At 37.6% G+C, this 15,603-nt stretch overlaps 1 protein-coding gene across 8 annotated transcripts in view; it reads left to right on the top strand.

The window, feature by feature from the left end:
* LOC129721479 (homeodomain-interacting protein kinase 2) overlaps nucleotides 1–15,603 on the top strand; it is a 202,128-nt gene that overhangs the window by 20,884 nt on the left and 165,641 nt on the right. For all 8 annotated transcript variants that reach the window (XM_055674078.1, XM_055674081.1, XM_055674082.1 and 5 more), the window contains one exon: nucleotides 9,255–9,764. In XM_055674078.1, coding sequence (XP_055530053.1) covers nucleotides 9,255–9,764 — 510 coding nt within the window. The remainder of the gene's footprint in view (nucleotides 1–9,254; nucleotides 9,765–15,603) is intronic.

Consider the following 15,603-nt stretch of genomic DNA (forward strand, 5'->3'; position numbering starts at 1 on the left):
GGAGATAACAGGAGTCGATTTAAATTTAATCCACCGATTTCAGACGCTGCTAGCAATGATATCGAGTGGCGAAAGAATTGATACATCAAAATTTAAGTCTTACGCTACCGTTCATTATTACGTAAAATTGTATGGATGTTCAACAACAGTACACAAATTACTAATTCAAGGATGTGAAATAATCGTTTAATCTTCGAGTCCCATTGGAAAACTTCCGGAAGGAGCCCAAGAAAGTATGAATAAGCAATCCGGAATACACGAGAAAATAAATGCCTGGAAAGGATCACGTGATAGAACTATCGGTGACATGTTTGGTGAGCTGCTAATACGTCAGATCCGGTAGTTCCGAGTTTTAGACACAACAACAAATCGAAAAGCACTTTCACATAAGAGGTGGAAAATTTATTAATTTTCAGTCATAATGATACTGACGATGACGAGTAAAATGTTAAAACCTAATGCATTGGTTTGAAAAATAAATATCCATGTAAATTAAATATAATTATATGTGTTCTTTTACCTTGTTTTCACATCTGAACGTAAGCCGATGATGTTCTAAAACAATTGAATGAAACTACTAACTAAATCTCTAAAACAACGTAACTTTCACAAATCACCATGCGCCTTCATTCTATTTTCAATTAAAATTTTTGTTCAGCGGGGCAGAAAGGGGCAAAATGGGACCCTAATATTCGAAAAGTAGAGAAAATTTCCTATGAAATGCATACTATGCGACCTGTGGCAACCTATGGGTCAGATCGTACAGCATACATTTGCGCAAAAAAAAGTTTTTTTCAGACCACTCAATAGGTATTTCAAACATTTTACAAAAGTTATGATGAATTATATAAAAAACTTCAACACGAAATACAATTCTGATTATTTATCTTCAAAATGCAACCTATCGCATTGAATTCGAATAAGAATTAGGTGAGTATTTACTATTTGAAGTAAACCCCAATATGTGCTTTCTGAGCGAAAAAAATCATTGAAATAACATGACTTAACAACGTTTAAAGTGCTCTCAAAAATTGAAATTTAATCTGATTGTCTTGATATTTGGAAAACACGTTTTTCAATACAGTAGAACTTAAAAAAAAAAAATAAAATATCAATAATTAGAACTTGAGTTTTGTCCGGCTTCCGGCCACTGTGCGGCGTCGCGAGTGCACGTAAGCAACAATTTATTTATTTATAAACAATCTTTGACCGTCGCGCTACCGCGTGTATCTAACCTTTTCTCGACAATTCGTACTCGCCGCGTAACAATTTTTAATCAGTGCTATGGAAAAGTGTGGCATAACCAACTGTACTTCGACCGACAACCGTTTCCTGTGGAAATGCGAAGGAATATGCAAAAGGCACTTCCACGCTGCTTGCGTAGGAACCCGTAGAAACCAAGAAGAACTACTGAGTTCATTTATGCTGCCCTTATGCATAGAATGCCAGGAACAATTCATGGACCAACTCCAACTAAAGAAGCTCATCCAGCACCAGAAAATTTTAACAGAAAGTATTGAATCACAAATCAAATCAAATCATTCAATAATCAGTCAAATTCCTAAACTGACTGTAACGCACGACACACTGGACAGTATCAATACACTGCTTTCTGAATTGAAGACGGAAATTAAAAAAGTAAATATCAACACAAACAATGCGTCGGCAAAAACCATAAATCGCATTTCGACGCTGTTCGGCGAACTTGGCCATGACTCCATATCGGACATATCGGACATTAGCAAAGAAAATCGGCAGCACACAAAGAACATACAACAGCACCTGGAAAAAGCATTTACTAATATAGAATCAAAAATTGACAATATGGAACATCAATTAGAAGCTATACAAAATAAGAAAACAAACTGCAGTACAACGGCGCAGGAACTAATCAATGAATTAAAAGCGCTCAAAGAATCGAATTCACTCCAGCCGAAAACAGACAATCATCCCAGTCTGGCTGAAGAACTTCGCTTTTCATTGCCACTTCCAGAATCGGACTCAGAAGAACACCGTACTCCAAATTTCACATCAGGCTGGCGCCTAATTGGCAATAAAAAAGTATGGAAACGCGACTGGACTGAATATGACGCCAGACAGCGTAAAAGACGCATGCAGGAAAAGCAAGCAGAGAAGGCCGCTCGTAAACGTATGCAGCAACGCAAACGTCAGCAGGAAAACTCAAACCCTATCAGCATAAGTAACAACACCTATAAACACGGAATAAACCATTTCGCCTGCAACTCAAAGAAAATTCAAATTGCTGAAATGCCAAAACAACCACTACCCTCGGACAAAGACCTCCTGGCAGCTGCACGCGTTCAATTTGCTGGGCCGCCGAATTCAGACATAACATCAAAATTTATAAATTTCCAAAAAGGCGAAACTATCAACCCATATCGGACAGAAAAAAATGCAACTAACAATGAAAATTCTGCACTGGCTCCTGCCAGCAACGCCAGCATACAATCAGCACCGCACGGCAGCCAATTTGAACTTGACCCCATGCGTCCACCAATCGTCCGACTTACGCAGCAATCATCGAATGGCGACGAGCGCTTTTTGAAGGCTAGACTCCGCGACCCAAAAGTAATGCATATTACACGCCTATATCTCGCATACATGAAGGACCAACCATCATCTGTATGCGTAGAAGGAATGACACCAACCAGTATAAGAATGCTTCTCGCATCCGAAGGACTGCCGACATCTCCAGAACACCTCCAACGCGTCTTTATTGAAGTCCATCAGGAATATGGACTCACGCCAGCCGAAGCAGTAGCCGACCTTCAATCATATCGTCATTTTTTATCAAATGAACGCACACATCGTCTTCAACAACTTCGCGAAAGTGTAAATAAATTTAGTACAAAGTTTCGCAAGTAAGGACGCCCTCTTCTGAGGCAGAACCATTATATTTTAACATAAGTAATAACTTGACTAGCACTTCTTCGCTTCCTCGACAGAATGCGACTGAAATTCTTATCTATTGTCAGAATTTCAATCGCATGAAAAGCCCAAGCAAAATGAAAGAAATTCAACAAAATCTATTGTCGTCATCTTTTAAAATAATTTTAGGAACTGAGAGTAGCTGGGACGAAAGCGTAAGAAGCGAAGAAGTATTTGGAAACAATTATAATGTATTCCGGCACGATCGGAATTTGTCTACCAGTCAAAAAAAGTCAGGCGGTGGAGTCCTCATTGCCATTAATGTAGACTTTACTTCTGAAGAAATAATATCCGACAAATATAAAGAATTTGAACACGTATGGGCCAAAGCATTTATTGCTGGCGAAGAACATATCTTCTGTTCCGTGTACTTTCCACCGGAACATGCTCATAAACATTCGTATGAATTATTTTTCAAAACTCTAGAATCTATTATGTCTAACATGAAACCAGAAGTAGAACTGCATGTCTATAGCGACTTCAACCAACGTAATGCAGACTTTATTGTAGACATTGAAAATGGATCTATCTTACTCCAAGTCGTAGGCGAAAACGAAACACTGCAGTATCTTTTTGGCAAATCCTCAGAACTCGGTCTATATCAAATCAATCATGTCAAAAACAAACAAAATGCATATTTAGACCTATTATTCACAAACTGCACTGAAGACTTCTGTGTAGATGCATCATTGACTCCCATCTGGAACAACGAAGCATTTCACACAGCAATTGAATATTCAATAGTAATGAATAACACTTCGTACCCTAGCGACTGCGAGTACGAGGATGTACTGGAATACCACAAAACTGACTTCGAACAAGTCAAACGTAGACTTCGCATAATAAATTGGCGTAGTATAATTTGTAAAGAAGGAAATGTCAACGAAGAAGTAACAAAATTTTATGAAATAATTAATCAAATTATATCAGAAAATGTACCTCTAAAAAAAAGAAGACGAACGAACACCAACAAATATCCAGTGTAGTTTAATCCCTAACCTAAAAAATAGAAAACAAAAAGCACATAAAATATATAAAAAAGACAACAATAGCGAAAATCTTCAAAATTATCTTCAAATCTTCATAATAAAATAAATCTTCAAATTTCTTATTTGCTATCAACTTGACGCAGCCTTTAAAATTGCACATGAAGAACATAATCGTAAAATCGAACATCAAATCAAGTCTTGCCCTAAAAACTTCTTTAATTACGTAAAAACCAAACTAAAAAGTAACAACTTTCCATCACGAATGCATCTTGACAGTAATGTAGGACAAACTAGTAATGAAATATGTAGTCTTTTTGCCACTTTTTTTCAAGAAATTTACACCACATATGAAGAAACAGATCGCGACCGCGAATACTTCTCGTATTTTCCTGAATTTTCGAATTCTTTATCTGTCAATCAAATATCTGAATTCGAAATTCAAAACGCACTTAAAAGTTTAGACGCTACGAAAGGTCCTGGACCTGACAGAATAGCTCCAATTTTTCTCAAAAACTTGGCAGAAGAACTATTTACACCCTTACAACACCTTTTTAACATGTCCCTGAAGAATGGAATTTTCCCAGAACTCTGGAAAACTTCATATTGAGTGACAATTTTCAAATCTGGCGCTAAATCTGACATTCGTAATTATCGTGGAATTGCCATTATTTCATGCATTCCAAAATTATTTGAATCAATAATTAATGAAAAAATCTTTCAACAAGTAAAACACCAAATTACAACTCAACAGCACGGCTTTTACAAAGGCCGATCAACTACCACAAATCTTTTGGAATTCATAACTTTCACTCTGACTGTAATGGACAACGGTAACCACGTAGAAACTCTTTATACGGACTTTAGCAAGGCATTTGACAGAATACACATACCATTATTGCTCTTCAAGCTCGAAAAATACGGAACTGAAACAAAATTTTTGGAATGGCTGCAGTCATACTTAACAAAACGAACACAAATAGTCCGCTTTCAAAATTCCTTTTCAAACCCAATAGAAGTAACTTCTGGGGTTCCTCAAGGTTCCCACCTGGGCCCTCTTCTTTTTATATTATACGTAAATGACATTTCCTTTTTTCTTAAGTCAATACATGTGCTTGTATATGCTGATGACATGAAGTTCTTTATAGAAATAACCAATGCAGAAGACTTCAAAATATTCCAGAATGAAATTAATGTATTCTACACTTGGTGCAACAAAAGCCTATTACAACTCAACATTAAAAAATGTAATTCAATAGCCTTTAGCAGAAAAACAGTAACACCACCTACAAACATTTTCTTAGGAAACCAACCAGTAGAAAAATGCAAAATCGTAAGGGACCTAGGCGTAATCTTAGACTCCAAACTTACATTCATAGAACATTATAATACAATTATCAACAAAGCAAATAGTATGCTGGGCTTTATAAAACGCTTCGGCCACAATTTTCAAGACCCATATACAATCAAACTATTAAATATTACATACGTCCGACCAATTCTGGAATACTGTAGCATTGTATGGAATCCCTATATTCCAAAAACAATTTCTTTTGTACGCGCTTCGTAAGCTAAATTGGACAGCATTTCCCTTACCATCATATGAAGCACGCTGCATGCTTATAGACATACAAGCACTTGAAGAACGCCGCGATCTTTCAATGCTTTGATAAAATTATCAATGACATTATTTCTCAACGCGTGCAATCTACTCAATTATTATCACAACCAAATTTTTATGCACACAGTCGTCAATTAAGAAATCGTAAAATATTTTCGGAAAATTCTCACAGAACAAACTACTCAAAAAATGGCCCAATAAATCGCATGATGCGTCACTATAATCAGCACTGCGAAAATATCGACATCACCATGGGCAGAAATCAAATAAAAAAACGACTAACTACTGGAAATAATGTATAGAATATAAGAAAACATTGTATTATTATAACTGTAGTCTACATTTGCTTGACGAAATAAATAAATAAATAAATAAATAGATTGAACACGTGGTTTCAAAGTTTGGCTGCCCCATACGTTACCTTTTCATTTGATTGTAATCAAACTTAAGCAACCGTCATGTTTTAATTTGTAAAACAACGAAAGTCTATTATCTCAAGTATTACACGACTTATTTGAACATAACTAGTGTCATACAAATGAGTCATCTCTCAAACTTACAAATAACAAACTTCATAACAATTTGATATGCTGTTTAAAAGTTTTAGAAAGAAAAGAAATTCAAAGACTATTCAACACTTTACCTGCTTCGATCAATATATATGGCCTCAACATGATTTAAATGTGGTATCGTACTATCTGAACGTTCCCGGCATCGCTCGTGATTAAATTGTTCGAAATTAAGAGTCATTGCATTTATTTCGCTATTTCTTAAGTACTAACATTACGTCAAATTTCATATTTTATACTTTAATTACAACATCAATATTTTAGAACCCAAAGAGTGGATAAACATTATTTGGATTTTAGCATTCATGTAAATCTATTTTTACAAATAATAAGTTTGAATGAGAAAGGCTGAGTCTGACCGCTAGGTGGATTAATTTAGGTTTTTTTTTTCATTTTGACCAAATTGACCAAATTTTACAATATCTAATGAAAAGGATTTGTTTTGCACAATATTTACAGCAACTTTTCCTTTGACGTCAAAAAAATCCAAACTATCATTGAAGCTACAGAGCGTTTCAATGTAATGTACTTTTTTTTCAAAAGAAAGACAAAAAACGTCAGTTCGCCAAGCTTTGAAAAGTCATAAAAAATTCAGATTTCATGATATTGCACCCAAATTTTGGATTTACACACTTGAATGTTATAGCAATAAAGGAAAAATATTATGAAACAGCTAACGAAAAAAAAATTTTTTGGCTGATGGCCAGCGATTCCTCACTGTGCACGGTGCTCCCACAGACCGTTATTATAAAAAAAATGCACCAAAGATTCTGAGTACACCATTCGATTCGTTTTGACGTCCAGAATCTATGGTCAAAATTTCAAAATCATCGTACGGTACATTTTTGAGTAATGCCCTTTTGAAGGTCGTAAAGTACAAAACCGTGATATAAAAACAACGAAAAATTTGTTGAAAAGCACGTATTTTAACCACCATTTTATGAACTAACTTCAACAATAGTTTCTACGTATTACAAGTATTATATTTCAAGACATTAGCAATTGATGAAAAGATTTATTTGAAAATCCCACAGTGCACAGTGGTCTAAATTCGAAAAATTGTGATCGCTTTAGATTTGACTGTGAAAAATTGATTTTATGTATTCAATGTCTTCAGCAAAATTGTTTCATGAAACAAGGCCTTACTTTTGGCGTTTTTCGATCAATCCACCTAAAAGTTTGATAAAAAAATATTTTTTCTAATTTTCAATATACCAGGTTGCTTCCTTCAGCAAAGTTGTAGAAAAGTTCAAAAGAAAAATAATTGCTGAACACTACGATGTCCTATCTGTACGTTGGACTCGACAAAATAGAGTTTTTGTGGAGCACCCCTTCTTAAAATGAATTTTTAGTCTATAATTTGTACTTTACGACCTTCAAAAGGGCATTACTCAAAAATGTACCGTACGATGATTTTAAAATTTTGACCATAGATTCTGGACGTCAAAACGAATCGAATGGTGTACTCAGATTCTTTGGTGCATTTTTTTATAATTACGGTCTGTGGGAGCACCGTGTAACAATATCGCCAGTTCACACCAGTTTTATTATAATATGGACTTCTTTTGTTAGAAGAAGAGTCAACAGGCGTACTGTAGAATTCAGATTGATGATGGAAGGGTACGTGGTGGGGAGCCTGAGAATAAACCCATACTAACGTTCTTTGACAACCAAAAGGCCTGATTCTACTGAGATTCGAACCCACGATCACTCGCTTACCAAAGCGGACCCTGTTATCTTGCAGCTACGGTGCTTCTCTTTCTCTTTTTGTTAATGCTAGTTGCAATTATTTTATCTGTATATTTTTAAAGTATTTTTTTTAGGTTCATGTGAGTGAAGTTGGTGCAATGACGCGTGAAATTTCATTTTGCTGTAGTTATACGTGCTAGTTTATTTAGTTTCAGCTTGCTATAGTTCACAAAAAGCGTAACATTTTGATATTTTTGAGGAGTTTGTGAAAATTTTTATTTCAAAAAAATCCACCAAATTTCGGGATGCATTGATGATGATTATCCCATCTCATACCCATACACGACCCTACAAGTTTGGTCAAATGATGCTGGTTTGTACATGTGTTTTGCGATCTTCTTCTTTCTCAAAACAAACAACTGTCTGACAAAAAATTCTCACTGCTTAGAAACAGAGATTGTTCCACTGTATGTGTGTCAAATCTAAGGTACGAGCATTTCACAGAATTCAACAACATTCTGCTTGATTTATTCGGTGCAATGTTATGTAAGCATTATCAGCTGTAATGAAATGTTCTAATTCATAATTCTTCTCAATGATAAGTTTAGTTTTCGTACTTGAATATTGACGGCTTCTTTTCGATTCACGCCAACGCAAGCGATCGGGCGAGAACCATGCCGTAGGCTAATGAACAGCCGTAAGTAGAGCTGTTCATTAACCTATGGCAGAGATCTCGCCCAATGGCTCGCGTTGGCGTTCAGCATGGCAATGGCCTTAAGCTTTCTTGCGAATTTATTAGCAAATAAATTTGAACTTGCCAAGGACATCATCTTGACCAGTGGCTTTGAAGACCTTCAGTCTGGGAAGCTGGCATCAATTTTTCTCTATATACGTTTTGTCGTTCATGAGGATACTTTCTATTCATCTTTTTATTTATGTTTCTTTCTTGAATTTTTTAATCTTGTTTTGTGAAAAATATTCTAAAATAACTATTTTCGTTTTTTTTTTCAATCTCATCATCACCTAAGAGGCACCACGAAGTTTTAGTCATAAAATTTGCTCATAAAATCATCTCACTTTGTCTTCGCAAAGATAGTCTGTCACACCAGCTACAAGTATTACCGCCTTAGGCAAATATAATACTTTTGCCAAATGAGCACAGGATGGCGTTTAATTATTTTGCCCCGACGAAATTTGGTACTGTCGTCGTCTCCGTGGACCACTTCAATCGTAACACCGGTAACGGTTTTCCGTAACTGCCGGAAATGATTGACCCTTTTGTTATTTATGCATGTGTTAATCAAACCGGGTTTCGCACAGCTCGAATAATTTACGGTTATGTTTATCGTTTTGTATTATGTTGTCGCTCCAGTGCGAAATGGAGCGTTCCTAATTAATGGTGCTGTTTTTTCTGCTTTTTCCTCTCACATCGAAAAACAGAGCTTCAGTACGCCATCGGAGACCAAGGCGCCATCTTGCGAAACCAACAGCCGCCATCATCGACTCGTGGCTATGACGATCCGGCCGTTTCCGGTGTAGAGGAAGCTCGCTCCGAAAACAGTTCATCCCGGCCGCCGGCTGGCGTCGCCTTTTGTCGTCCGATTTTTGTAGGCGATTCCGGTGTAGATCAGGTGCCCCCTCAGCCAGCAGTCGTCGGTTCGAGTGCGGTTGTAATCGACGGTGGCCACCATCAGCACCCGCAGCAGTCGGTCATCTACGAAAGTTCATCATCGCGCAACGATGGTGGATTGAATTCTCATCATCAGAATCAGTACAATCAGCAGCAGCAGCATTCGAATAATCATCAACGCCACCGCCAGTCCAACGCAGTGGACTCTTTGGCCGGTTCTGACTATCGGAGCGGGATTGAGACCGGCCACATAAAGCATCCATCGGTGTCGAAGGCAGTTGCAGCAGTCGGAGTAGCAACCAAACGCAAGAGAGATACAGGTAATTAGCATCTGAGATGAGACGTGGCTACAGAATTTTGCGTTCAGCGAAGCATTACGATTTTGTGTGGACATTGGTGGACGGGGGAACGGGGGTCTGACGAGAACCAGTGGGGAGCGAGGGAAAGCTGAAGAGATAATTTAAATGCAAATCCCTAGTACTTTATTAGGTAGTGTTTCGTGTCGCACAGTTTTATTATTAACATTTGAACAGTGCGAGTGGTAGTCGTATAACGCAGAGGAAAACTGTCTGCGTTCGTTCGTTGGACTGTAGAGATCCGCCAGCGGCGACCTCGTTTCTGCCTCTCCGTGTACTTTTATGAACGTAAATACCCCACTGTCAAATGGCACTTGGCCTGGCCGGGGTATAACGGTGTGTTGGCGCCGCGAGCCGGCACTGTCAAGTGGAATCTTCATTCGGCATCTACTTGCTACTGATTTCCATTTACTTTATTCGGTATAATTGCTGGCGTCTTTACAAGCGAGTTGCTGGGGGAACCCGCGTGCAGATCGGGTTAGGGCCTGTGGCAACAAATGTGTGTGGATAAAAATGTTATTTTTCAGTATATTAGTTTGATCTGTGTTTTTTTTTCTTCATTTTAAGCCCTTATAATGGTTTGTTTTGAATGAAATTAGTTGCGAGATTTTAAAAAGATAAGATAGGAAGGCCAGGCGTCAAAGTTTTTTTTCCCTCATCAAAGCGGACGTAATGGATTTTTGAGTGAAGATTTAATAATTCTGATTAATAGTGCGTAAACAATCGGTGATATCTCAAGTCTAAAAATGCATCTCTCGGGGAGTTTATAAATATAAAAATAGCATTAAAATCAAGGTTGGTAATCGATAGCACATCGTAAACGCCGATGACGATACTCTTTTATCGTTATTGACAATGACGCTAACGTTTTCAGACATTATCGTCATTGCCGAAGACGATAGCTACTAGACGGTATTGGATCAATAACGTTTGTTAATGAACAACCACAGTCATACTAATTTTTGCGTCATTAAATGCATTTGAATTGTAATTATTGTTATTCATATTCGTACTTCATAAAGCGCCTCACAAGTTGAAACGATTTAAACCGGAGCCTTTTTATTTTCGGATGAGAAGCAAAACCAGGAAAAGTTTCTTCCTGTTGGTCTAGTGGTGCCTACTTTTTGATCAAGTCGTTACACCATTCGCAACCACAGCTATGTATAATGTTAATAATGTTAAACGGACATAAGGTAATTTCATCAAAACGAGAAATTGTTTCTCATACGTAAGAAAGTTTGCAACAGCAGCAAGCTGCAGCAGTGTTGCTGGAAAAACTCAATGTTGAGCCCTCGTCAGACATTCAATCAGTTTGAGGTTAATAACGTTTTCTACAAGTGTCGTCGCGCCTGACAGTCTTCAGAAGAGTTTTTCCCAAGTAAATTCCCTACTAATATGTAAAGATATATTTTAGGAGCCAAGTGGACATCTAGAGAATAAGTTTCGAAAAAACAGATTTTTCCATATAAATCATGTGTAAACCTGAAAAATCGGGCGCAAAAATATAGTTCCACCTAACGATCTGAATATGTACACAGTTTTTATAGGACCGATAGTGCATTGGATTTATTTTTTGTCCCACCGTAATCCACAACCGTATGCATTAATAGGCAGACGCCAAAGATAATATTCGCAGTGCTTTTTTTTACTTTCTCAGCCAGGCTGCAGCAACTGAGTACCACCGCAGAATAAGAAAGCAATGTTCGGAGAAATTGTTGGGACACACAAAACACATACTTTTGTCAAGTCGTTTAATGTAAAAACATGAAACTTCACTGAATAAACAAAACTGCCATCTTCATTGGGTACAGAGTTACAGAGTATTTTACATGAAAGTTGCCTTCAGTGTATTTGTATTTAACTTTCATTTTCAAGAAAACATTGTTTTGAAGAAGCATTGGGGCATACAAAATACACGTTTTTGCCGAAGATTAGACATCTCCAGGACTTTTCCATACAAAGTTATAGCATATTTTAGCTTTTAGTTAATATTTTAACTAACTTCAAGTACGTATTTTTTTTTTTTCAAAGGTGGCGGGGAAATCTGCAAACAGACACCTGAGAAGAGAACTCAGGGTGTGGGGATGAGACTAGGGGAGAGATGCTGGGGTAGTTACACTCCCCCAGACACCTACTGATCCCTGTCCCGACCCACTAAAACCCCTCCAGTCTCCAGCCCTGGTCTTCCCGGAACGACGCACAACGGTCGAAAAATTGAAATTTCCGGCCAAAATTCATTTTTTGTGCCAAATTGTTGGTTTTCCACTGCAGAGGATAATGACATATAAGAAAAGTTTTGTACTGACCAGGGGCTGTCTATAAACCACGTAAACTGAGGCGAATGTCTTGTGTTTTCGAATAAACGTAAAAAAATCGTTAGTGGAACGAGATAAACGATTACTGTTTTCAGCAAAGATGCACATAATAGTAAAACGCTTCTTATGGCTTTGAGATTTAGTTCGCGATTTGTCCGCAGAGATGGCACACGAATCTAATTTTTGATAGGAGCATTCAAGAGATATGGTTTCTTCAGAAAAGTTGTGGAACTATTCAATTCAAACAAAACTACTGAAGACGAAACGCTTTAGCAAATCTCGATTGTAGAGCCAGAAAATGTTGATACAGTTTTCTATGGTCTTGTTTATGAAAAACTGTTTTAAAACGATGCTTGATCAATTCAATGCAATCATTTATAACATTTTCTGTTCGAGGTTGTATGAACAAACTCACTAAATCGATCTTATGAACTTCCTCGTAAGACATTGCTCGCTTCTTCGTAAAACACTTGAATAAAACTTCAGAATTGTAAAGCACACATAAAACTTTGCTTCCTCCACATACACAAGCAATCAAACCGACTCAAAGGAATGAACTAGAATCAGTCAGCCATAAAAGACATATGAGCCGCATGATTTAAGAGTATAACAATATGTGTGAGATTGCGGGTTTATGCGTGGGTGTAGTTGTGAGATTGACGGGTAACTCAATGCAATTTTGTGTATAAAACACCTAACTGCAGCGTTGGAAAGTTCGACCATGAGAACCTCCATTTGTTTATGCTGTATGCCGACAGATCCGGTACACAGCTTCTACTTCGGCTGTAACTGGCGAGTAAATACCCAAATGCAAGCTCGAACCATTTGTTCAACTCTGGCAGTGATATTTGTGTTTGGTGAGAGAAGTTTGCATGTGGTGTTTCATGGCCCTGTTTTCATGAAACAAACACTGGGTATCATTTTTGGGATAATAATTCATTTTTTTATTCGGTTAAGTATGATTTCACATGAATAATCGCTAAGTCTCTTAGCGATGTTGTAATGGGTTAACAAAATAAATTTGACTTTGGGTTGGTAAAAAAACATCGATACACGCGAAAACCAATTTATTGCTAATATTAACCATTTTTTTTTTCAAACAAAATGGAAAAAGTTTTTTTTTACTTAAGTGTGAACAGCTGAATAATCACACTAATTTTAAGTTTTTCCAGTATATTCCTAAACCTAATTGCTATGACATACGTTGATAAGACTCCATAAAACTCCAAAAAATTACATAAAAAATTAAAAAATTTCCATTATCTTTTTCTACAACAACGCAAATTTTCCTCAGACTTTTAACATATGTTTTAAACAACGTATATTCCAATAAACCAATTAATCTAATAATTTCACGTTTTTTCAGTGTGTTTTGAACCAAATTGCTATAATATACGAAAAACTTTGTTGATAAATGTATGTATGTATGTATGTATGTATGACCTTCTAGATTCCACTGTCTGGCAGTGATATGGTGAAAAAAGACAATGCTGTTGATTCTTGTTTCTGCGTCTGTCTTGTTTTCGGAACCTAGAAGGTGTTAGCTCTACCGACCTTCCAAAGACCCTTTGCAGAATGACTGAGTACTTGCAGCGCATTCCGGAGTCAATTTCCATTCGGTAAGCCCCGCCTCAAAATAATATTAGAATCTAATAGATTTTATTATTATTCTCAGACTTTCAATTCATTTGACATATCAATATCAAAAAAATTGACCCGTATTTAATATATATAGGGTAACTGACGGCTACGAAAAACTTTGTTGATAAATCACCCAAAAATTCAAAAATTGCAAAAAATGGAAAATTTTTAATCATCTTTTTCTACCAAAACGCAACTTTTCCGCAAACTTTTAACACATATTCTTGAAGAGCACAAGTAGGGCTCTCAGACACACTATCAGGTGCTGTGCTTACACGTGCTTACATTTAATGTTTTTGATGGTCAAAATTAGGAAAATTACGTATATTTTCAATGTGGCCTGCGACTGACTCTGTAGGGTTGAAATCCTTTACCCATCTTGTTCTAGGAAACTAATTTGATAAGCTTTCAATCATATGTGAACATATCATGATAGCTTTAGTAGGTTTTTATATATTCCAAAATATTCAGAAAAACTATTTTCTTCCGTTTCTGAAATAGGTAACTTTGAAGGCATTTTTCAACATGAACCGTTTTTTGTATAAAGATTTCATTCAAAAATTATGAATATATAGATAAAATACTACAAAATCATGTGCTCAAAACATCCTGAATATGAAATTCGCATTTTGGTAATTTTGGCCACTCTTTTATATAGGGACCGTCTTATGTACGACGGTTAAGTATTACGTCGGGAAGTGGCTTTTGTGCGTGATGCACCCTCTTTACTCTAATATCCTCCTAGCTAACTACCTGGAGACTGGTAGTTAGCTACCACTGGCGTATTGGTGATTGCCCCGCCACACACGTTGTAGCTCCAGGACAATCTGGGAGGCGGCCGCACAGGCCGCGTTCCAGATGTCCGGGTCGTCGCACATCCTCCGGACAAGATTGTCCGGAGTAGTTCCAGACCCTCACAGCCATCATGTTGCTCCTCGCTCTCACGAAACGGGGGCATACGAAGAAGACATGCTCTGCAGTCTCCTCCTTTTCCACGTACTCGGGACACATGGGGGACCCCGCGTGCCCGAACCTGTGCAGATATTGCCTGAAGCAACCATGGCCTGACAGGATCTGTGTCAGGTGGAAGTTCACCTCGCCATGTCGCCTCCCGACCCACCTGGATATCTCCGGTATAAGTCGGTGCGTCCATCTGCCCTTTGTGGAATTAGACCATTCCCTCTGCCAACGGAGCATCGAGAATGACCTTCTGGTGCCTCGTATGCCCCTTTGGTCACGGTGGTCGAAACACTCTCTGTCCTCCTTGATGGCGATGTTGATAGGCATCATGCCGGACAAGACACAGATTGCATCGTATGACACCGTCCGATACGCACTCACAACTCTCAGGCACATGAGCCTGTAGGTACTTTCCAGTTTACCGCGGTAACTGTTAGTACCTAGCGCCCTGGACCATACTGGCCCACCATACCTAAGTACGTATAGTGGGTGGATTGAGACGAACAACAGTTTGTAGTACATGAACCAAGCTTTCAGAAAAAGTATTGACATCATGATTCCACTTGCCCTTTTTACCCTGTACGTTTTTGAAGATATCGAAAAATTAAGCTTAAATATCTTATAACTTTGCAGGGAAAAGTTTTGGAGATGTGTAATCTTCGACAAAATTGTGTGTTTTGTATGTCTCAATGCTTCTTTGGAACAATGTTTTCTGGTAAAATGCAGCTAACAAAAGTTAAGTACAAAAACTGTAATTTGTAACTATGTACCCGATGAAGATGGCAGTTTTGTTTGTTCAGCAAAGTTTCATGATTTCATATGTTCTTGACACAAAAAAGTTAATACATCCGATTCTGTTTTTTTGCACGGGTGATGCGTCCCGTGTA

The sequence above is a fragment of the Wyeomyia smithii genome, chromosome 2 (genome assembly GCF_029784165.1).
Source record: "Wyeomyia smithii strain HCP4-BCI-WySm-NY-G18 chromosome 2, ASM2978416v1, whole genome shotgun sequence".
Lineage (NCBI taxonomy): Eukaryota > Metazoa > Arthropoda > Insecta > Diptera > Culicidae > Wyeomyia > Wyeomyia smithii.